The sequence below is a fragment of the Daucus carota genome, chromosome 6, assembly GCF_001625215.2.
Source record: "Daucus carota subsp. sativus chromosome 6, DH1 v3.0, whole genome shotgun sequence".
Taxonomy (NCBI): Eukaryota; Viridiplantae; Streptophyta; class Magnoliopsida; order Apiales; family Apiaceae; genus Daucus; species Daucus carota.
This window is the reverse complement of record NC_030386.2, coordinates 16531856-16555679: the sequence shown is the minus strand read 5'-3', so window position 1 is coordinate 16555679 and position 23824 is coordinate 16531856. Positions and strand designations below refer to the sequence as shown.

The following is a 23824-nucleotide window of genomic DNA, read 5'->3' as shown; positions in this document are numbered from 1 at the left end:
TCACATTTGTACGGAAATCCAATGCATGCATCATCAATAAGGACATATCAGAGATAACATAATTTATACTAATTTTTAAATTTTCCTTTGTTTATATATTGAAATATAATCACTTAAATCTATTATAAATATATTTCAGTATATTATTTTAAATTTATAGAGAAAAAGTACTTGTATTACCTTTATTATAATTTCTCAGAAATTGAATCTTAGTTTTAATTATATATTTTTATATAATTAAATAAATTATTTTACTTTCATACTTTAACTATATGGATTTATATCTAATCGACTTTGGACTAGCTATACGTCGGGATGTTCTATACTTTTTGAGGTGCTAAAAATGAAAAGTGAAAATGGGTCCCAATTTTGTCTACTTGCGTAAATTTCATAATATATTACTTGTAGTAATGCAAACTCAAATTTTATTCGACTTTGATAAGAAAATTATTAAAAAAAACCTCAAGTTTTAACAATAATTCAATTAATAAAAAAATAAAAACTACGAAAAACAACTTCGTCGATTTAGTGTGTATATTGGAAGGACGAAACAAAAGACTAAATAGATGCTTGATGATATTTACGCGTGAATGTATGTGCAGCAGTTGTGAGATCAATTGATAATATTATTAGTTTAGATAGAGAAGGTAGGATAGACACAACATATACGGAGGTTAAAACAATTAGAAAATTAATAGAAAGTTTAAGTTATTTCACCGATGTATACTAATACTAGTAATGATATCTAAGTTATATAATTTTTGGCCCCTAAATTTTTTGTGCCTTGGGCGGTCGATGTGGATGCCCTCCATTTGGCCCGGGATAGCCTATACGAATCAAATCCACGTGCAAAACCGTTACTTTCAAATATAATACTCCCCCGTCCTTTCTTAGTTGTCCAATTTTTATTTTAAACAATCAAATTGACCAAAATTTGACTGATTTATATATATTATATAACTGAAAAAATATTTAAGATTTATATCATATAAAACATATACAGTTTATTTAAAGAAATATTTGTCAGCTTTTTAAAATAATGAAAAAATTGTCCATAATATGTGATCTTTGATTAATTTGATTATTGAACGTGAATAGTGGACAAGTGAAAAAGGAAGGTGGGAGTATATTCTTTTGCTTCAATTTGATTAATTTGCAAGATTTTTTTCTGTTTTTTGTGTACTATAAAAATAATATGAGTTTCATACGAGGCCCGTGCCTTGCACGGGCACTAATGCTAGTAAAACATAAACATATAACCGAGAATCATAACAATGAGTCGTCCAGCATCATCTCCACCCAGTTGGCAGCTCTTTTTGAGGATCATGACATGGTCAACTACAAAGGAATTATTTGCTGCATATCTTCTTTAAAAAAAATTCCTAAAGAATACATGAGCACACCATGTGCATATTTGGCGGCTATGAGAAGTCCGGACTTCTTTCAACAAAAAATGGACGATGATATACACACTCTAATAACTTATAAATCATCTTCAACTCATCATTTATAATCCATCTCTCTACTCTAACCAACAAGTAACTTATTTTAAGTTTAGCCAAACGGCCCCCATGTGTAAACGCTTGAGCTATCTAATTTAAAACAGTGAAAATTAGGATCCACATATAAGCATATAACTATATAAGAATAAAGCAATTCTGTCATAACTTAGCTATTTGGCTACACAAATGGTCTAGATATAAAGGTAGACATGTCAATCTAAACGAGGGTAGAATTCTGGGGATACCTACTTCTATCCTAGATACAGAATGCCATGCCAATACAAACCAAGGATATAGTCATCAATTGTCTACTTCCTTCCAAGTACATCACACATATTTCAAATCAAGTACAGCACATTTAATGTACATATAATAAAGATATTGTATATGTATTCACATGGAGAAAAAAAAAGCGGAATTGTCTATATCGTCTCTGTTTTATGTCTAAAACAACTGCTCTGCACAATTTTTTTAAAAAAGATACCTTCACACGCTATACTAATCCAGCAATGGTTGGCTTCACTTAAGTTTCTGTTACTGAAGGTGATCATCCAACATCTCAACCACCGGAGCAAACTGCATGAAATCAGGCCATGAGAAGGCCAAAATGCAGAGAAGCATGAAATTTTAAAATCATATACCAATTATTTACTTCTTCTCACTTTAGATATAAAGATACCAACCTCATCATTTTCTTCAGAGTAAATTGCATCGACAGAATCCAATTGCCGAAAACTCCATCCAAGAGTTGTCTCAAGAAGCTCCTTCACCTTCCTTGTCTAGTAAAACAACAGAAGAATATTAGACAACCCTTGGCTGGAACTAGCAGCTAATCTGCTTGAAATTTTTTTACAAATAACATTTTTGAAATAGAGTTGGACAACTAGCTATTCAAGGTAAATTCACAGTTTGAATACAGAACTATGCTCCGTGTCGTACTAGACCAATGTGTGTGTGTGTGTGTGTCTAGATATAGCATGAGGCTCAAATGAGAAGTAGTTCCCCGGGGAACTAGTATGTTCCGTACCTCACATTTAAATGTTCTGTAAATATTTTTTTCACTATTTTTTGCTTCAATTACACAAAATAATCTCAAAGTTACCTTTTTGTTTACATAACACATCTAAACTTAATGAATAATGTCATGAATTTTATAAAACTACTATGTTCTGAACATAACATGCACGTGTTCTCTAAATAGTTTTTCATGAATTTTGTTGTAAATGCATGTTTTTTTTCTCATTTTCGGGTTTTAATTTACATAACACATATATTTTGAATAAAAGATATGAGAGATAAGATGTGTTTATATATAGAGATAAAGAGAAAAGTTCTATAGAGACCGCTTTTGATGAGATCATGCATGTTCTGCAATTAAGACATTGCAAAACTTTTATTTTGCAATCATATTCTATGAAAATCCTTATTTAATTAAAAATCTTGAAAAATCATATATATTTTGCAAGCAGGACATTGTAAAACATAGGTTCTGCAAAACATGTCTAGCTTGCAAGACATATATTTTTTTTTAGATATTCAGTAAAATTGGCGCAATTTATATAACATGCTTTGTAAAAAATAATAAATTTTGTAATTATTTTGTAATGTTTTGGTTGATGAACATGCATAGACTCCAAGGTCTCCGATAATAAAGCGGTCTTCATAGAACTTTACTCTCTACACACACACACACACACAAAGGATATAAATTTATTAAGAACATTTAATTGCTCTGAAGTTTCTGCTAGAAGAGAAGTTTCAGACTACATGAAACAAAAGTCAAGCAAAGGTCTAAAATACACACCCAAGAAAGAAGATCTCCATCTACTACGGGTGCTTCGAGAATTAACTGAAAGAAATCCTGCAACATAAGATTCGTAATTACAGTTTCTTAATGGTGCAATCTGTGATATAAATAAGAAATAGCTCCAGAACATTAGTCCAGTGCCATAAATACCTTACAGAGGTGGTGCATAAAACTATCAGCAGATAACCAAGATTCATCAAGCAGTACCGATGTGCTCTTCCGTTCAACGTCACTATCTTTTCTATTTTCTTGGAGTCCAAACTTGAGCTGATAGTACAAGACTTTGATAAACTGCAAAGAGTATAACAAATTATAATTTAGCACAATAGAACAAAAATTATGCTGGGAAAAGACAAATAGAATATTCGAAGTGGAAGACAACCCGGTAACATTACTCATTACTAGGAGGGTGGAGCTAACATTAAATGATATAAGATAGAGCTGTCACCTCTAAGGAATATAGGGGTGAGAAAAACATGCTAAGTTGGAAAAGTTAACGCGCCCCCCCCCCCCCCCCCCCCAAAAAAAAAAAAAAGGAACAGAGGGAACAAGTACATAAACTATTTGTCTGACATGATTCATTATGATGACAAAGCAATTGAATATCTTGCTTAACTATGGATCTTTAGTGCAAAGATCCATAAAAACCCAAAAACCATTAACATCACCATTTTTAGCGACAGTTATTAAGAATTTAAGAAATTACCTTGGTAAATAGTTTACTTCGTGTGTGGAAAGGCTGCAAGAAGATGATGAATAAAAGATTATAACATGCTTGAAATATCACTACACTAGAGAAAATGATAAAATAAGAAAGAAAAGTTGCAGGAAGTCCAGCAACATCAAACAGGCGCAGACAAAAAAAGAAATCCTTATTAAAGCCCAGCAAATAAATACGAGTAACCATTGCTGCTTTTGGATCCCTTTCAACACTGAAAATTTTATTAAATTAAAGCTCAAACACATTTATATTAATCATTCTGGTCGGGGCGGGCCGGGGGGTAATTAAAGATCTTCTCTATTCTGCACACATCTTCTTTTACAGGTGTCTTCATTTTGTCTACAATACATATTTCAATCTATCTTATATATATACTAGACCGTACATGTATATCTTTTTATCTTCATGTCTTTAGTACACTCTAGTTTATGGCGAATCTTCTTAAAAAGTCCAAGATTCAATTTCTAAGTAAGACTCAATTTCGCCATTAATCGCGTGATTTATCTTACATAATAACAGAAGATATTCACGAATTTAACAAGAGAAGTATGACGGGCATCAAACACAATTGAGCATATTGCATATCTAACATAATAGAAAAATAAAAAAACAAAGCACCAAATAATGATGTTAAACAATTCAAAAGCTCCGTCAATTAGTTGAATCTTTCCTCAAATTCTCGATGTTCTTTTTCCTCTATTGGAGTTAAAAAAAAAACCTCCATGAGTTGCATTCGAGGTCATGTATTGTAAAACACCATCTCTCTGTTAAAAACACATATATTTTTATGTAACGTCTCAACTCTCATTATACAAATATTTTAACTATTCATAATTAGTTCACATATTTTAATCAAATATTTCAAAGTCAATTTAATAAGATGGTTCAAACTTTACCGGAACAAGTTTTGCAAGGAGAATTGTTTAGATTGAATAATCTTTTTGCATGTAGATAGATATTTATTTATGTACTTGACATCAACATTATCTTTTTTTCAATTTATCAACTTGGTCTATATTCTTATAATATTGTTATATTATTTAGTTTTTATATTTATTAAATTATTAAGACGCAATTATATTTTTAAAATTCGGTATAATCACCGATTTGTAAATTATAAACTGGAGCCACCATTTTGAAACTCAGCAAAAACTTTGTTCCCCGATCTGTAAATTTGAAACTATAGTCACTATTTTGAAACTCAGTGCAAAGTTTGCACTGCAAACTATGGCCACCAAATTGCAACCAACTCTTTTTATTTTAATGTTGGTTTCAAATGAAGCCTCACACCTTCAACAACACTGGTCAAACCTCAAATTCACCTAAAATATATAACAAATGGTGACTCTATCAAGATAAGATACCAAGAAATATTCCTTTATTTTCAAGCATGAGGCAATTTAATATCACCAAGCACCAATCTCATTGAATAGGAATACAAAAAGATTCAGGGTGTCCTGACAAATAAAAAAAAAAATCAGGGTGTATAAACGCTAGAGTTCAGCAAGCCTAGACAGAACCATACTTAGTATACAAGTGGCCTGCCATGATACTTCCTTGCGTATCACCGACTAAAATTAAATTGTTCTTCACTCAGCATGGTTTAATAAAATCAAATACTTAATAGTGAGACTGAAATAGAAAAGATACTTTACATAGCAGGAATTGAAGATAAGTGTGTGGATGATATGCGTAATTAGATGATAAACTAATAAGAATACTCAAGAACAAATTATTTATGTGGAAAGGCTTAAATAAAAAAGTACTGGACAGAGGTAAAACAATGTAGTTTTACGCTACAAGGAAGAGAACAATAATATTTATATGTCAACTACCATAACATATGCTGAACAGACAGAAATGTAATATAAAATTCACCAAAAGTATCAAAGAACTAACAGGTTGAGGTGTGTCAGTGGGAGGATATGTAAAGCCCTAAAATAAAACCTTATCTTTCTCTTGTTTTTTTGACAACAGAAGCTCATCAAGTGTTTATAGTTCACGTTCACCACAAAAGAACTAGTAACACCCAGGACAATAGGAAAAATCAGGTGCTATTGAAATTTTATAATTTTAAAATTTCAGTGGGGACCTGATTTCATAAAGCTTTGGTAATTGATTGGCTTCAGAAACTCTAATGTTATGGTAAAAGATCAGAATTGCCAGAACCCAAATTTTATGCAGATTCTGAAAGAGTGACACAAAGAACTGTAAATTAAATCATCATAAAATTCAATATAGAAAAGGTTTTTAGGATAGTTGGTAAACTGCAGTACCTAGAAAAATAGTAAATTTCTACCCATCAAATTCTGACAGGGTGGGGTCTCCAATGTGTAACCTAAAAGACACCTTCACTTGTGATATATTTAGATAACAGATAACTTCCTGCCTCAATTTATGCAAAAAATATAAAATCTGGTGGCTTGAAGGCCTAAGAAGTTGATGCAAATTATCAAGCAACAATTTCGAGAGAAGGTATCCAGGATGGAAAATCTTTAAAAACTAAAAAGCTGCTGTTGACTTCACATTAAGTAGCATGTTGTACTATTCTCCTTCATTATCTGCTTGTTTCTCCCTTGCGGCTTACAGGTAAGTTAATTGTAGTTGTAGTGGCTCTGATCACCTGTTGAAACTGGGGTTTGCCCTAGTTCTTGGTGTACTGTTTTGTTGGGTACTTGGGTTATTAGATTACTTAACAAAAAAATGTATTTATTGGCTAAAAATAGTCATATACCTGTCAAAATAAATACACAAATTTGAAAGCATGAAGGCACACACAACAGCAGAAGAAAATCAGAGATACCCAGATAAATATAAAAGCTTAAAAGATATCAATACTTACTGCTTCAGTACAGCCAAAGAAAAGTGTAAGTAAGGCTTTCCACTGTAGAAAGGATTCAAGTGATTGCCCCATCTGTGATTTACAAGTTTGATTAGTATCCCAGTATTTTAGATTGCAAGTTGTGAATGTTAAAATAAGTTGACTTGTCCGTACCAAAAATGCAATAAATGCAAATTGCAACTCTCCCAGAAGCAAGTCTTCAGCACCTCCAAACTCTTTTGTCAATATCTCTTCTAACAATTGGGTCTACACAAAGGGTGATATAGTAAATCAAGACTAGCAAAAAAATCTGATATGTATCCATTCTCGTTATCAAGTAGAATCTTGAAATTAAGCATACCTTGTCAAGGTTCAATGAGGTCAGATCATTTGCGCACATCCCCTTGTGCTTAATAATTCGTGGAACTGATGTGTAGTAACAATGTACTTTATGCTGTTTATCAGAGGATCTTGAGAACTTACTGCTACATAACTGTTCATCAAGAGCTTTCTCCTTTGTTGTTTTTGGACTGTTCCCAAACATTTCAGGTTCAGAGGCAATTGAGATTTCCCCTCCTATAGGTTCTGCGAAAATGAGATGTGATGGGAATTCTTTTTCATTATATCCTCTTGTAATAAAGGAACACAAATATTTTTCAGTGGGAAACGATACAGATTCTAAGGAAGCCATACAAAATCATTAAATTTAGATAAATCAATTTATTTTATTACAAGTAGTTCTACATGGTTGTAGCATATTTCGTCACCATTTTTGGCCTTCTACTAAGGTAGAAGGAACCTGATGTAGTGATATTATATAAATCTTGCTCTCTATTCATACAAGAGAAAAACATTCATATAATAAACTCTAATAATGGTTATGTGTTGTACAATGACACAACATACTATATCTTTGCTTAATTTCTGTATATATCCAAATATTCACGATATAATATACTGACCAAGTGACCAAATAACTTCACAACTAAAGGAGATAAACTGTAACATAATTACTTATATATTTAATATTATGTAATTAGGTTGCAGTAATATAAGAAAACTCATTTGCAAGGATAAGTTTCCACAACAAAAAAAAAAAAAAAAAGTACCAATACCCAGATTTCATAATATAAGAGCATCTATCACAGAGCAAGTAAATAAAGAGAGTAGATGGCGTGATCGCATGCTATTTGTAAGCCTATTCCGTCGTATTAAAGAAAAATTGGATGTGAAACGCTACGCCTGAGCATAAGAAGAAGACATCTAAAAAAATGCATGATAATTAAAGCGTATTAGTTTTAGAATGTAGCAAGTGTGGTCAGGTATACTCACGGATTCGTTCGATCGTACTCTGTGTGATGTAGTTCGACAACACCTTCCATTCTTTAAACTGGTCCAATGCATAAGGTCCAAGTTCCCTATCAAACTCCAGACTTCTCACTGCTTGAGCATATCTCTCTTCCTTCACAAAAAAAAAAAAAATTGCCAATTAATTAGCCTGTGGTAACAAGAACATACAATACAAATCAATTTGCAAGATGTAGATTAAGGTCTCAACAAGAGTGTACTAACCATCCGCAATTTAGGGTTACAATAATTTGTAAGAAAGTTACGTACTAAAGCATGATAGTGCACAAATAATTCAAGTGATGTTTACAAGCTAAATATACAGAAATGCAACTAAAAACTTTATACAACTGCTAATAAACAACCAGGCAATGTTTCCACTTACGAAAATAGTAAAAACTAGATTGGCTAAGTTAAAATTATAATTCTAAAGCAAATATAATAGTGGGGTGGAGGCATTTTTTAGCTAGCTAATACAAATTAATCTGCAATATTTTAATGCAGTACAAGTATTTGGTTTAATTTGCATAGAAGACCGATGCACATAAGCCTGAACAATAACAAGAAACCAGCCTGCACTATTAGATAATTTGCAGACCTCTTCTTCCGACAGCTTGATGAAACACTCCTCTTCTGCATTCCATCTACGCACGATCACCTGTCACATCACCATGAGTCACAGAACAAGTGAGTTCTCTACAAACACTTATAAAATAGTAAGGTGAAAATTGGGTAACAATGTCCAGTCAGTTTTTAAATCACTGGGAGGGGATCTCCTCCCATTTTGGGCCCACCATTATATGTAAGTACCTCACGGGCCCAACATTATGCAGTATTTAATAATTTAAAATATAGGGGGTCCCGAGACCCCTCGAGACCTATCCTGATACCATGTTAAGTAAACAGTTACGGAAATGACTATATGGCTATAGTATTGAAACCTTTGAGGGGGGTGCATCAAAGAAGAAGGCTACAATCGGTGAAAACTGAGCTCCGTCTCTGGCAGACGGAGCATAATAGAACAAGTGCGGACCAGGAGGAATCATCTTGATGCCCTTAAAACACGGACCAGCTGAAAACACCTGCGGAGAAAGCGAATAAATAGGGAGAAGCCATTGGAGAGAATGAATTGTGATTTACCTGAGTATCTATGCCAATTAGAGTAAATTGTGGAACATCCAGGAGAAGAAGAGTGGTGCTTTTTCTAACTAACTCTAAACCCTCCATTCTGGTGTGTTTACTCTAGTTAGGGCTTTTCGTTTTATTTCAACAGAAGCTCCTGCTTGTTGCATAGACTGACAGAGACCGCCGTTCTCAATCTGTTCTGTATTAGTCCCTCTGTCTATACGGTTTCCTTTTTGGAATGTGCCATCAATTCTATACATTCCCAAAATAGCAACTTTTTATGATATAAAACACTACTACACCCACTACATTCTCCTACTATCTCCATTTTATAATAATAAAAACACTATTACACCCACTACCTCCTCCACTATCTCAAATCTATTATTAAAAAATATATGGGTCCCACCACTTTACTCACTTTTCATTTAACTTTACTTATTTCTTACACATTTTCTTGGTCTCCGTGTCCAATTCCAGTGTATATAACTCACTGGGACGGAGGGAGTATATTTTTAGAAGGGTTAATTATCAAATTACAAATGATCAACTTCATCACTCATGGTCTCAAGTGGATCATTAAACGTTAAAAATAGTAGTAACATACTGGCGGTTGACTGAAACTTATAAATCATATATTTATATATGCATTTATGTGATTTTATTCCCATAATTGTAGTATTTTGTAAATAATCGGATTATTGCTCATTGATTTTAAGTGTTTAATGGCAGGAAAATAAATATTCCTAAAGTTGGATTAAATCAAGCTTGATTTGGCTTAATCAGGTGAAAATTAAGACTTTATGAACTACCGCAGCAAATTTTGTTTGGACCATAACTTGAGTTCTAAGCATCAGAATTGAACGATTCAACAGCCCACGCGAAGATATCTGAATTTTCTACAAGTTTAAAGTGGTCCAGCTCTCTAAAGATAAATGGATCAGCCCAGAATCAGGCCTGAAAGTCAGTCTACGAATTTCTTTTAAGAATCCAACTTGTTTTAGGAAATTTGATTTGTTTTTCAAGGAAACCATTAAAACATTATTATTATTATTAGGGTTTTGTATTATTGGGGAGATATATCGAATATTGTGTGTGTTGAGAGAGAGAGGTAGAGAAAGCTTTGGGAGATAACTTGAGCAAAGATTGAAGGGATTCAGTCCAAGTTCGAGAGATTTCGTCAAGTTGTATTTTCTTCACTCTTGTACTCTTGTGACATGATTTCAGTAATATATATATATATATATATATATATATATATATATATATTCGTGTTTTATTTAATTGTTATGAGTAACTAATCCTCTAATCCGAGGATTGGGGAGTATTTGTTGGCTTAATATGTATGTTTTGATCTAATATTGTGATTTCTCTATGTATGCTAATCTGTTATTGAGCGCATAACACAGTTATAGGAGTCGCGAACCTGTAATTGTATATGTAGGATTTATAATGAATCGGGAGATGATTTATATTTCTTGTACATGATATGACAGACATAACTCAATTAGTTAATCGGGAGATTATTAGCTGAGTTGTGAAATAGAAAATCCTTGGTTCGTGATAGCTTATAATTTGGTTTTGATTGATCATGGGAGTGACTTCAAGGTTAAATTATAGGTATTATTTTGTATCTTGGGAGAGAACATTATATTCAATAGAAGGATTGTTTTTAGCAGAGTAGAGACTTGCATATCACAATTGATTGACATTCATTGTAGCCGGCAAAGAAACCTGATTCTTGGATTGCCTTTTATCTTCGTTTATTCACACTTTTAATTGCTTTATTAGTTCAATTTAGTTAACCCGTGTCAAATCTGAGCCGGTGGTAATTATTGCAAAAGCTCACCTTTCACAACTGAAGATTGTTCATCCGTCAGGGGTTTACACTTTCGGCATGTCTATAGCTGGTATCCGGCACGTAGATAGCTGGGGTGTCGCTTCTCCTATCTCATCTTATGAGATTAGGGTTTCTGAACACTGGTCTAATATTGGCTTTTATGTGATAAGGTCAATTGTGATGTTGCTACTTTTCGGGATGCTGGTGCAATTTGGATCGCTTGAAATATCTTTCAGTTCATTTTTAGCTTTAAGAATTTTAAAATTCTATGTGTTAAACGATCAGGAAACAAAACATCTAATTGTTTTTAGTATGTTATTTGTTTTCCAACCTGGTTGTATAAATAGTTGGGGGTTTGTCCCGACTACGTTTTATTTTGATTAATGAAAATGTGTTTCTTTTCTGGCAAAAAAAAAAACACAACTTTTCTCTAAATCTTCTAAATAGAAAGGAATAATATACTTGGTTTGATATTGTATTCAGTCCTTCCCTGAGAACGAACTTTACATAATTTCACTGCAACAAACACATTAATTAAAAAGATTGAAGAAAAACAAATGAAAGAAAATCAAAAAGGAAAAAAAATAGAATAGAATTATGAAACATTATGTGTTATTTTTGAAGATTTGAACAATGTATGCCGCTACATATGTTAAATTTACATATATTTATTTTCATGTTTTTGTTTGGTACAACCGTACAAGAAACTCCAAAAGAAATACAAGTGTTAAAAATCGAATAGATTTTCTTTATGTTCTATTTCTATCTCTAGATTTTTCTTAAAACTTTAAAAAAGTTGGTGATATAAAAAAATTTAAAACTATTTTTTTGCCAACAATAATATTCACATAAATAAAATTTATTAAAAGAGAAAACATTTCAATATTATTCAAAAATAATTATAATCTAATAAAAAATATAAAAGTTAATCTTGGATGTTTAGTTAATTATATCTTAAAATTTAGTTCAATGCATTTATTTAGATAATTATATTCTAAAATCAATTTAATAAAAAGATTACACACTTTATTTTCATATAAACTTCAAATTATGTGGCCTGTCACATGTCAAATCCTATAACCGTTACCTTTTTAACGGGAGCTATGAGTTTGATATCATTAAGCGAGTTTAATGAGGCACTTGAGACCCATGAAGATAAGTGATAAAGTTGATATCATTTATCGATTTTAGTGATAAGTTTGATAATTAACCATATTCCAAAACTATTTTCTTGAGTCACATTTTTTAAGAAAAATCAAAAACAGTTTTCATTATCGTTTATGTCATGTTATTAAAAGGCACTATTTTCTTTTAATATTTAAAATACGAAAACAACACCTCTATTTTTAACTCTTAAAAAACAAACCTTTGTTTTAAAAATAGGCTAATCATGGATGTTCCGCGTTTCATAACTCGCGGAAGTGATTAAATATCTGATTATTCTGTTAATCATCCAACTAATAATAATAATAATAATAATAATAATAATAATAATAATAATAATAATAATAATAATAATAATAATATACTGTTTTTGCAATATAATCAATAGTCAATACTATTGAAACAATATATTTTATAGCTCCGATATATTTTAGATAATCAATATTTTCAATCATTTCGGCCAATTCTATCATAAATAATTTTGGGAATTTGACAGGTATACCAATTTTTGGATATTAATTTGCAAATAAATTTCATTGTTTAAAATCTTGTAAATTTGCTATCTTTTAAAACATACAAATAATCAATCAATCAATATATATATATAAAGGAGGATGCGGGCGTCTCTAGGATTGTTCGATTCAGTCTTCTGATTTTTCTTGAATTTCGGAGATAAAATATAATTATAATTCAAAAAATCAGGTCCAAGAATTCTAAAAGTAATACAATTCTTTTCTTATTTAATTCTAAAGATGATACAGTTCTTTTCTTATTTGGTATTTCTTATTAAATTCTAAAGATGATACAATAGTATTTCTTATTGAATTCTAAAGATGATACAATTTTTTTCTTATTTAGTAATCCTAAAAGAAATAGGATTATATTTATTCAAACTAATAATAATAGATAAAATACAATTTATATTTAAGATATGTAAAGTAATATATACAATTCTTATTTTCGTTAAGATATATTGAAGATATGTTTAACGGGAACACGACTAAAAATAACTTTTATGGAATTATAATATTATTTCGTATCAAAATTTATAAAAAAGATTATTTATTAGTATTGTGTTTAAGGGGAGGGCGGCCCAAATTAATTTTTACCTAAATAATAATATTTTTTTATTAGTATTATGTTTGACGGGAAAGTAGCTAAAACAATTTTTTTGTCTAAATTTAAAAAAAATTCATAACGCCGCCGTGAAGCGCGGCTTTTTTCGCTAGTATAGTTATAATTCAAAAAAAATAGTTTCAAGAATTCTAAAAGTAGTACAAGTGTTTTATTTATCCTATTCTAAAGATAATACTCTACCATCTAAAAAAAGAATCATAAAAATAATAGAATTCTTATTTTTAACTACATATTAATATAATATTGTACAGATAACGACATTAATTAATGAGACATCCAAGATACAGCCATAGAAAGTCACCGGTATCGCCAAGAAGCTGGAAGAAGTGCGAGCTATTTTAGGCCAATCCATTCCGTTTCACTCTCTTTATTTTAGGCTAATTCTCACATATATGTATATGACTTTTGTTTAATCTTCACCAGCAGTTCCGGAATTACAGGGAGAATCCCAAGATATTTCCAAGGAAAAGGCTAGATTAGCTGCTAAGGAGGTGCTACTCCACTTGCTCTCTCTCATTCTCTATTTGATTTCTTGCGCACATATAAATTTTCTTATAAATGTAATGATTATTACTTCAAATCTAAACTACTATTCACCATCATTCTTATCTGTCTGGCTCTTTTGTTATTTTTACAGCGACGTAAATAAAGCCTTCATTTTCCCCTAAATTTGCTTGCTTAGATCTTCCTGTATATTGAGTCAAGTACATCTCTAGAATCGTTCGATTCAATCTTCTAATTTTTCTTAAATTTCAGATAGAAATTATAATTATAATTCAAAAAATCAGGTTCAAGAATTCTAAAAGTTTTACAATTCTTTTCTTATTGAATTCTAAAGATGATACAATTCTTTTCTTATTTAGTATTCTAATTGAATTATAAAGATGATACAATTCTTTTCTTATTTAGTAATCCTAAAAAAATAGGAAGAGCGTCTCTAGAATTGTTTGATTCAGTCTTCTAATTTTTCTTAAATTTCGGATAGAAAATATAATAGGTCAAATAGCTAAAAAAATAGTAATCGTAAAAAGAGATATAATTCTAAGTAGTTAAGAAGTAGGAATCTTAACGCGTTTCTAGGAACTCTCCGGTTAATTTTTCTAATTTTTTTGAGAGAAAATAGGTAAAGTAGCTAAAAATAGTCATCGTAAAAGAGATATAATTCTAATCAATTAAAAAATAGGAATCTTAAAATGTAATAGCTAAAATTTGTGAAATTCTAAGTAGTTAACAAATATGAATCTTAAATTAAAAATAGGAATCTTAAGAAAAATATAATAGCTAAAATTTATGAAATGGATATATTTATCCAATTATGATTATAATTTTATCATAACGTAATTGATTCTTGAGAGGATACGCGAGAGGTTACGTGGAGTCTCTAGAAACTTTCCGTTTAAAATTCTAATTTTTTGAGAGAAAATAGATAAAGTAGCTAAAAAATAGTAATCGTAAAAGAGATACAATTCTAAGTAATTAAGAAATAGGAATTTTAACAAAAATATAATAGCTAAAATCTATGAAATTCTAAGTAGTGAAAAAATAGAAATCTTTAAAAAAAAATAATCTAAACAGTTAAGAAATAAGAATGTTAAAGAAAAATATAATAGCTAAAATCTATGAAATTGGATATATTTATCTAATTATAATTATAATATTATCATAATGTAAATGATTCTTGATTAGCATCGTATTTGAGGGGAGGGCGGCCCAAATTAATTTTTATCTAAATAATAATAAAAATTCTATTAGTATTATGTTTGACGGGAAAACGGCTAAAATAATTTTTTTATCTAAGTTATAATTTTTTTTTAATTAAAATTGGACCACAACTTAAAATAATTTTTATCCAGTTATAATCCTTAACTTTATCATAAATATAATAATTTTAATTAGTATTGTGTTTGACGGTAGGGCGACTCAAACTAATATCTATATTATAATATTTTGTTATTAGCATTGTGTTTAACAAGTGAGCGGTAATTTTTTATTAGTGATATGTTTAACGGGAATACGATTCAAAATAACTTTATGCAATTATAATATTTTTTGTATCAAAATTTATAAAAAAAATTCTTTATTAGTATTATATTTGAGGGGAGGGCGGCCCAAATTAATTTTTATGTAAATAATAATAAATTTTCTATTAATATTATGTTTGACGGGAGCTAAAATAATTTCCTGTCTAAATTTATAAAAAATTCATAACGCTGCCGCGAAGCGCGACTTTTTTCACTAGTTAAATTGTAAAAATACAATCTCTCTCCTCCCTTCTCTCGTTCTCCCACTCTTTGATCCCAAAAATGCACCACAACCACCGTACCCAGTTTCTCGCCCTCATATTGCCAGGTCTTGGAGGTGAAGCGAATGAGATGGCTAACTGTTCTTCCGAAGTTGGTGCGAGAGTCGTCATCGTGCTCAATTGGTTTTTTTTTTGGTAAGCAAACGTTTTATATAACGAAAATCTCGGAGAATCTTACAAATTGACTTAAGGAAGCCAAACCAAAAAGGCACATGGCCAAACCACCTATCAAAACAACAGCAAAAGGTGAAAGAGACCCCGAGACCTAGCTCCTGCAAAAACTACTTAGCCCTAGGAAAAGAAACATAACTGCTAGATACACTACTGAGAAGTCAGAGGCCAGAGCGAGTTAGACACTTGCCGCCCTGCGAGATTTCTTGGAGGGAGGCTTGGTGTCAGTATCATCATATCCCATGAGGGAGAGGACAGAGCTAACTGGCATGAGATCCAGCTCATTCTTTTTCACTATGTCAGCCACAAAAGGATGCTTGTCAACCAACATATGTTCAAACATGCCCAGGCAGTCTAGCACAGCATAGTGAAGGATGTCCTTTGCGTAGAGCCCATTGTTAACATGAGCCTCAAGATCGAGAGGACGATTTGCGAATACATCAGAGAAGTGCAGCAGCGCACCAGATTCAAGAATTTCCACAGCACGCTTGGACAAAGTGCCATTCTCATAAAAAGCATAGCCTTCATACATTTTGGCCTTTCCTTTTCCTCGGTCCGTAGACGTGGAGGCAGAAGGTTTAAACGGGGAAATTTTAGCCAGGATTGGGTCGTTCGACCAGGTGGGAGCAGACAGAACCCAAGGTGGAATAGCTTCAGCAGCGGCAGTGCTGAACGCACTCTCCAAGAAGAAGTTGCACTCATCAGAGTTCAGATAGTTGTATCCCCTTTTGAGCCGTGCCGGAGATGGGTAGGGGGGATCAACCACTTCACCCAGACCAAGGTTAGGAAGCAGTTCAACTTCAGGGTTAGCGATGATCATACCCATGTCTCTATCCATGAAGAACTGCAGGTTTCCAACTGTTTCAAGCCCTGGCAGTTCCACAAAACTAGAGAAGTGTTCCAGCCCATACTCTGCCATGTATCTTGCAGCTTCATTCATGTGCTCAGGCACCCAAGAGATTTGCCTGTTAGTTTTGCCTTCCTCATAATGATTAGCATGCACTGTGTTGAAGAGACGAAAAGCTTCTAGCTGTTCCTCAGGGATAGGCACATGTTCCTGTAGTCTGATCAATTCAAACACATCAAGGTGAGAGGTTTCGATGTGAGTTACCTGTAGATCGTGTTCTTGTGCGTATATACAGGCTGATTGGATGCCCGCCATAAGAGCTTGTTCCTCGGTGAAGTCGTTGAAAGGACCCATGGCACCCCAGACTTTGCCACCCTCTTCATCTCTTATCAGTGTACCTATGCTTTTCGTATTGCCATATGCAGATGGTTGTTGCACGACTACACAGTAGACATTGATCTTGACCTCGTTCTGCTCCGGAACTGCCCATAGATGCTCCATTGGGTTACAGAGAATAGAGAAGGAAGAAAGTGAGGATGTTGATTGAAGAAGTGTTATGGGGGGAGTACATAAATAGTGCCAAGGTCTCAACGGCATGCTAGGGGGCATAGGGAAATGGAGAAATACTAGGGAGTTGTGAGGTACGGTATATCGTTTTATCCAGCAGGCAAATCCATCCTTGGTAACTGATAAATAGGGTTCTTGAGTACACCTAGCTATATGCTAGGTTATTTTGAAAAAAAGCCCGGGATACTGGTTGGAGGGAGAATTACGGTAGTGATTCAACCTGGAATAGGAGAATGGGCCCACTCCATCAAGACCCACTTGCACGGCCTCCACTAATTCACATCCACAGCCCATCTACAAGAAGTGAAGGGAATTGTTGCCCCATTATTTGCCAAAGTCTGAGCCTCTTCATTTAAGTCGGAAGGGACAAAATTAATGCAGACAGAATTTTCCAAGAGGTTGCTTATATTAAAGTTTGGGACCAACAAAGGGAATGTCTGGTGAAGCCCTTCATAAATGGAGTCAATCGCTTTGATTGAGGCTGAGCAAACTACTACTTTGTGGAGATGCAGGTGTGTTGTCCTAATGGCATTTAGAGCATGTAGCAGAGCAATAATTTCAGCTTCAATGATGCTTTGGGCTGACGAAGGTCCTGAAAATTGATAGATAGGTCTACCCTGTTTATTTTTGAATATACCTCCTATTCCTCCCTTTTTATCTGGAAAGCTTGACCCACCCCATGAAGCAGCGACCATGCACACTGAGTGGTACATTTCCATTCTGACTTTCCAAAAACGTGTTACATCCAAGTGATGATGAGTATTTATCATTCCAACTGGGTTGACTTTCCACGTGGGCACATGAGCATAAAGGATTGATTTAGAAGCAAGCCCCCACTTTGAAACTCTTAACATGATGAGTGTTTCTACGATCGATTTATTGACACGAATGTTTTTGAAAACACCTTCATTCCGTGAGAGCCAGATGGTCCAAAGTGTGGCAGATACCACTATTTGCCAAATTCGATTAATGTGCTTTTGCTGAAAGAATCTGAGCAGGCTAAAGATGTTTTTATTTCTCCTGTTGAAAGTATCTTGGGTAATACTCCACCATTTTAGAACAAAAGCCCATGCCCAGGAAGCGACCTCACATTCCCAAAAAAGGTGATGCATCGTCTCTGGGTGTTTGTCACACCAATTACAGGATGGATTTATGGATGGCATTCTGAGATTTAGAGTTGATGCTGTAGGAATGGCTCCCCATGCAAGCTTCCACAAGAAGTTTTGAATTTTAGGAGGAACCTTTAGTTTCCAAATAATGTGCCAAGGAAATGGGCGCAACTGTTGTCCTGCATGGATTGCATGGGAGGTGCATAAGGTTTTGTGAGCTTCTTTAGAGTTAAAAGACCCACCATTAAGCTTCCATATTAGCTTGTCCGGAGTGTTTGTGAGGGAGACCAACGCCAATCTGGAGGTTAGTTCCTTTAGCATGGCGAGATTGTCTGGAGATAGAGTGGATAGCCACATGCATTCTCTGGGAGGGGATGATCGAATTAAGAAGAGAGCTTCCTTTACTGTATAGTGCTTAAGTAAAGAGGTGTTGTACAGGTCCGGGAAGGTGGCAGCTAGGGTGTGATCAGCTATCCATCTGTCCTCCCAGAAGTAAATTTTTGAGCCATCCCCACAGATCCATCTGAAATTTTCATTGCTTGTTACATACGAGCATCTATTAGTGTGCATGATAGATTGGAAGCTACGCACTATGGGTGATGTCGTCCTGTTTTTCAGTTGTTTGAGGTCATATTGCCATTGAGGGCCATAGAGAGTAGAGAAAAGTTGGTTCCAGTAAGAGCCACGCTCATTGTAAGCCCTCCACCACCATTTGGAGAGAAGCAGAAGGTTCCTATCTTTCAGCGAGTGGATATTAAGACCCCCTTCTGACTTCCCCGTACAGATCTTGTTCCAGCTAATGAGGTGAATCTTCCGACAACCCTCAGTTTCTTCACCCCACATAAACCGACGCCTGATGCGTTCTAAGATTTGTATAACACCCTCAGGGATCTTATATAAATTCAGCCAGTATACGGGGGTGCTGTCAATAGCAGCTTGGAGTAGAACAGCTCTACCCGCCATTGAGATTTTAGAAGCGTCATAGCCATCAACTTTTCGCTTGAAGCGTTCTATCAAGGGTTCCCAAAACTTGGTAGATGTTGGAGAGGAGCCAATGTAAGCTCCTAGATACCTGAAGGGTACTGTACCAATCATACAATTCAATTTAGAGGCCCATTCCTCGAGAGTGCTTACCTTTATGTGAAAGCCATACACCTGACTCTTTATGAAGTTGACTTTCATGCCAGAAATTATTTGGAAGCATTGGAGTAATCTTTTAATGCCCAAAATCGATGATAGGTCGTTATTAAGGAATAGGATTACATCATCTGCAAACTGCAGATGCGTAATTCTATTCGAGTCATTATTTATAGAGATGCCCCTATATAGATTTTGTTTTGCTCCTTTCGTTAGCATGCATGAGAGCGCTTCGCCAACCAGATTGAATAACAAGGGTGACAAAGGATCACCTTGTCTTAACCCTCTCGAAGGCTTGAATTCGGAGGTGGGAGAGCCATTAACCAACACTGAAATGTGAGAAGATTCAAAGATCGATTGTACCCAGTTTATCCACCTCTGGCCAAAATTTGATGCCTGTAAGACTTCATAGACAAAGTTCCAATTGATTCTGTCAAAGGCCTTTTCGAAGTCTATCTTGAAAATCAAGCCCCTTGTTTTGCGATGTTGTAACATTGAGACTAGTTCACTTGTGATCAAAATGCCATCAGATATTTGTCTGCCTTTAGTGAACGCTGTCTGTTGTTCTGATAATAGCGTGGGCATGATAGATTGGAGTCTTGAAGCCATAACCTTGGTGAGGAGCTTGACTAACGCGTTCATAAGGCTTATGGGCCTGAAATCCGTTGGGTGAATAGCATTGGGGCGTTTTGGAATTAAGGCTATGAATGAAGAGTTGCATCCTCTTGGTAGGAATCCACTCTGATGGAATTCCTTAAAGAATTTGAGGACATCATTTTTGATTTCAGGCCAGAGCAGTGCTAAAACGCCAGCGTTAATGCCATCTGGGCCGGGTGCCTTGGTTTTATCCGTGCATTTTAATGCCCGCTCAATCTCAAGAAGAGAGAATTCCTTCTCTATTTCCTTTTTTTGGTCCATATCCAGCCTGTTTTGTAGCAGACTTCCTATGCTAAACACTTTGGCCTCTTCAGCATCAGAGAGCAGAGAGTGAAAATGATTTCTTAAAGCTGTTTTTATTTGAGATGGTTTAGCCAAAATTTTGTCTCCTATCTGCAGTTTCCTAACAGAGTTGAAAGCTCTCCTCTTGACCATAGCCCTGTGAAAGAATCTAGAGTTACGCTCACCATGAAGGTTCCAGTTAGCTTTTGATTTTTGACATAGCATGCTTGACCTGATTCTGTATAGTTCTCTAAGATTCATATCTTTGTTCTGTGAATTTGTGCTAACTACCACACCTTGATCTCTGCAATCCTGGTCATCCTCAGCTTGTTTGATCATCACGTCAATGTTTCCCAGCTTTTTTTCATTCCACTGGCGGGCTACTTGTCTTAAAGATCGAAATTTGTGCTGGGGATTTAAACTAGTTGATTTGGACCATGTGGTTTTCAGTAACAGTGCCAGTTCTTCATTTTCCAACCAACATTGAAAGAACTTGAAAGGCCTAGGACCCCAATCATTGATGTTGCTTTTGAGAACTAGTGGTTTATGGTCAGACAATTTCCGATGCAGAGCTTGTAGTGTCCAGTCACCATTTCCATACCATGATGGAGATAACAATGCCCTATCCAGTTGTCCTCTTTTCTGTCCAGGTCCAACCCAGGTGAAGAGAGAGTTTATAATCGGTACATCCAATAGCCCTGTTCTTGAGATGAATGAGTTGAAAGCTCTTGAAGTTGCAGCATTGAAGAGACAGTGTTGCTTTTCTTCTGAGGACCTCACCACATTGAATTCACCTAGTAGACACACATGTGGATATTCTAATGAGTTAATCACTTGCTCTAGTTCCATCCATAGCAGCTGCTTCTGAGAAGATGTTTGTGGTGCATAGATATTAAAGCAGGTAAAATAGCAGCCGCTGGTCATATTTAAACCCTTGATGAGGATCCAGTTTTGGGTTGTTCTGGAGCTCAAGACTGAAATGTGGTCAGTCGACCAAATTGTGATAAGTCCACCTGACTGACCCCTAGACGGTACAGCAACCCAGTCAAAATTTGGACCCATATTTAGTTGTGAAATCATTTTAGGGGTCCAAGCTGTGCACTTTGTTTCTTGAATGCAGCAAATTGTTGGCTTTACTGAGAAATTGAGCTTCCCCACCTGTTGTCTGTTCAATTGACTGGCCGCTCCACGAATATTCCAAGATACATAAGTATGTGTATCCATAAGAAACTAAACTGTGTGTATGTGATAAAAACAATAAACTATTGTTTGGCTAGGTTGCTGCGAATGAGCGCAATTGAGTCAATTGGTTGCTCTTATCGCTGTGATAACAAAAGCAATAAAGATGGCAACGTAGAAAAAAAATCCTCGTTTGAGGATGTGTTTTATATTTTTTTTTCGGATTTGTGTGTATTAAATTTAATTTTTAACTTTTTAGATTTAATTGTTATTTAGCCGATTTTAGTTTAGTTTGTGGTAATTTTTGTGTTATTAATATTGGCCTAGTACGGACATTTATTTTTCGTCATTTGCAACCACTCGCAGTATTTGTGGTTGCTAACAGTTGCAGATATGGTTGCAAAGGTAACCTTCGTACTTTTGCAAATATTTTTTGAAATATAATATTTCTGCAATTTGTTTTAAAAAGTGACTGTATTTTTGCAAAAAGTTTTTTAAACTTGGGTATTTAAGAAAAAAGCCCAATAATTTAATATTACGTTTGATATTATGTATTTTATTGCAAATTTTAGTTATGTGGTCAAATGACATAGAAGTGTGTCCCAAAAAATCAAGTGACCTATATTTTAAAACGGAAAGAGTAGAATTTAGTAATTAATTTGTGGATATGGACATTAAACAAACCCTTTTAATAAACATCCAAGTTTCTTTACTCCAGATAAACTTATTTCTGTCACCGTGAATTTAATGTACCAGAAAAACACCTAGGAATGTTCAACCTCGAATTGCCTTATCCACTCACCTTAATATACACGTGTCCCTAATCCACGCATCGTCTCTGCATGTACCCCGGCAAAGCTTATGTAAACTTGTAGGCGGTACTCGGCAGCCTTATTCATAACGTCACACCTTCTCAACAACCGCTATCATTTAATGTCAATTGTCTATTATACCCTCCCACCTATCTCTTACCTCGCATATCATTATCCAAACCTATTTTTCGATATAAATAAATGGCATATCTGACATGTACCTCTTATTAAAGTAAATATTTATAAGAGCAAGTCCAATGCTAGATGCTATATATCTATTGCTATTGCTATAATATAGTATTTTTGGTGTTAAAATAGAACTTGCACTCCAATGCTAAGTTCTATAACTAGTTTCAAATTTAATCAAATTATTAACTTTAACCTAACTTTTATATAGAACCAACTCATTAACTTTAACCTAACTCATTAACTCATTAACTAGTTTCCAATTTCTAGCCTAAGTTCTATAACTAGTTTCAAATTTAATCAAATTATTAACTTTAACCTAACTTTTATATAGAACCAACTCATTAACTTTAACCTAACTCATTAACTCATTAACTAGTTTCCAATTTCTAGCTATTGATGATGTGGCAACATGGATGGATCCATCCTTGGTTTCAAATATAGAACTAAGGATCCATGCATGGATGCATCCAAATATAGCACCTCTTTGGAGTTGAGTTTTTTTATTTTTGATGCTATAATATAGCAATAGAATCAAGTATAACAATGCATTGGAGTTGCTCTAATTCTTTTATATCGGAGTAACTACCTTCAATATTATTGATTAATATTGTGATCCCTTTCTTCATATCTAAACAAGGTTGTAGCATTTATATATTCTTTTCCTCATGATTCATATAATTTTTAAGAAAAAATTTAAATATTATTTTTCTTCATTTTAGATCAATTTTCTAATACATCGTACATAGATAGAATTCTAAATATTATTACTGCCGAATAAGAAAAGAAATCGTCTTTGGTTATTCTAGAGCACAAAAGTCAAGAAAAAACACTATGAGGTCCGAGGGGTAGCAATGTCAATCGAGGGAAAAAGCGTAATAATAAGAGCTAAGGGAATGACACACTTCTGACATGATGCTCAGTCTAATCCTCTCTTAAGGCGGTTATAGATTTTATTTTTACAAAAAACCTGCAAATATTAAACAAAAACTAAAAGAAAATCTTAGAAAAGAAAAAGATCTTCTCAAAAAGAAAAAGAAAAAAAAAAGAGAAAAAGAATCTCTATTCTCTTAAGTTTCATCTGGTAAAAATGTCTAAAAAAAACATAAAA

At 33.8% G+C, this 23824-nt stretch overlaps 1 protein-coding gene across 1 annotated transcript; it reads right to left on the bottom strand.

Annotated features, from left to right (window-relative positions):
• Positions 1–1781: 1781 nt before the first annotated feature.
• LOC108224907 (uncharacterized) lies at positions 1782–9540 on the bottom strand. Its single transcript, XM_017399666.2, has 12 exons — positions 9339–9540; positions 9140–9280; positions 8797–8856; positions 8184–8313; positions 7213–7436; positions 7026–7118; positions 6873–6944; positions 4016–4048; positions 3460–3600; positions 3307–3363; positions 2186–2281; positions 1782–2078 (listed from the first exon to the last, which is right to left on the bottom strand). The coding sequence occupies exons 1-12, from the start codon at positions 9423–9425 to the stop codon at positions 2037–2039; spliced, it is 1176 nt and encodes a 391-aa protein (XP_017255155.1). The 5' UTR covers positions 9426–9540; the 3' UTR covers positions 1782–2036.
• Between the last annotated feature and the right edge of the window lie 14284 nt (positions 9541–23824).

What these genes read in the sequence shown, in the direction of transcription:
- LOC108224907 (XM_017399666.2), bottom strand. Translation starts at nt 9,425, where the DNA reads ATGGAGGGTTTAGAGTTAGTTAGAAAAAGCACCACTCTTCTTCTCCTG. An exon ending in TAATTGGCATAGATACTCAG is followed by an intron (nt 9,281 to 9,338) that starts GTAAATCACAAT and finishes CTTTCTCCGCAG; the next exon opens with GTGTTTTCAGCTGGTCCGTG. An exon ending in TTATGCACCACCTCTGTAAG is followed by an intron (nt 3,364 to 3,459) that starts GTATTTATGGCA and finishes CTTATGTTGCAG; the next exon opens with GATTTCTTTCAGTTAATTCT.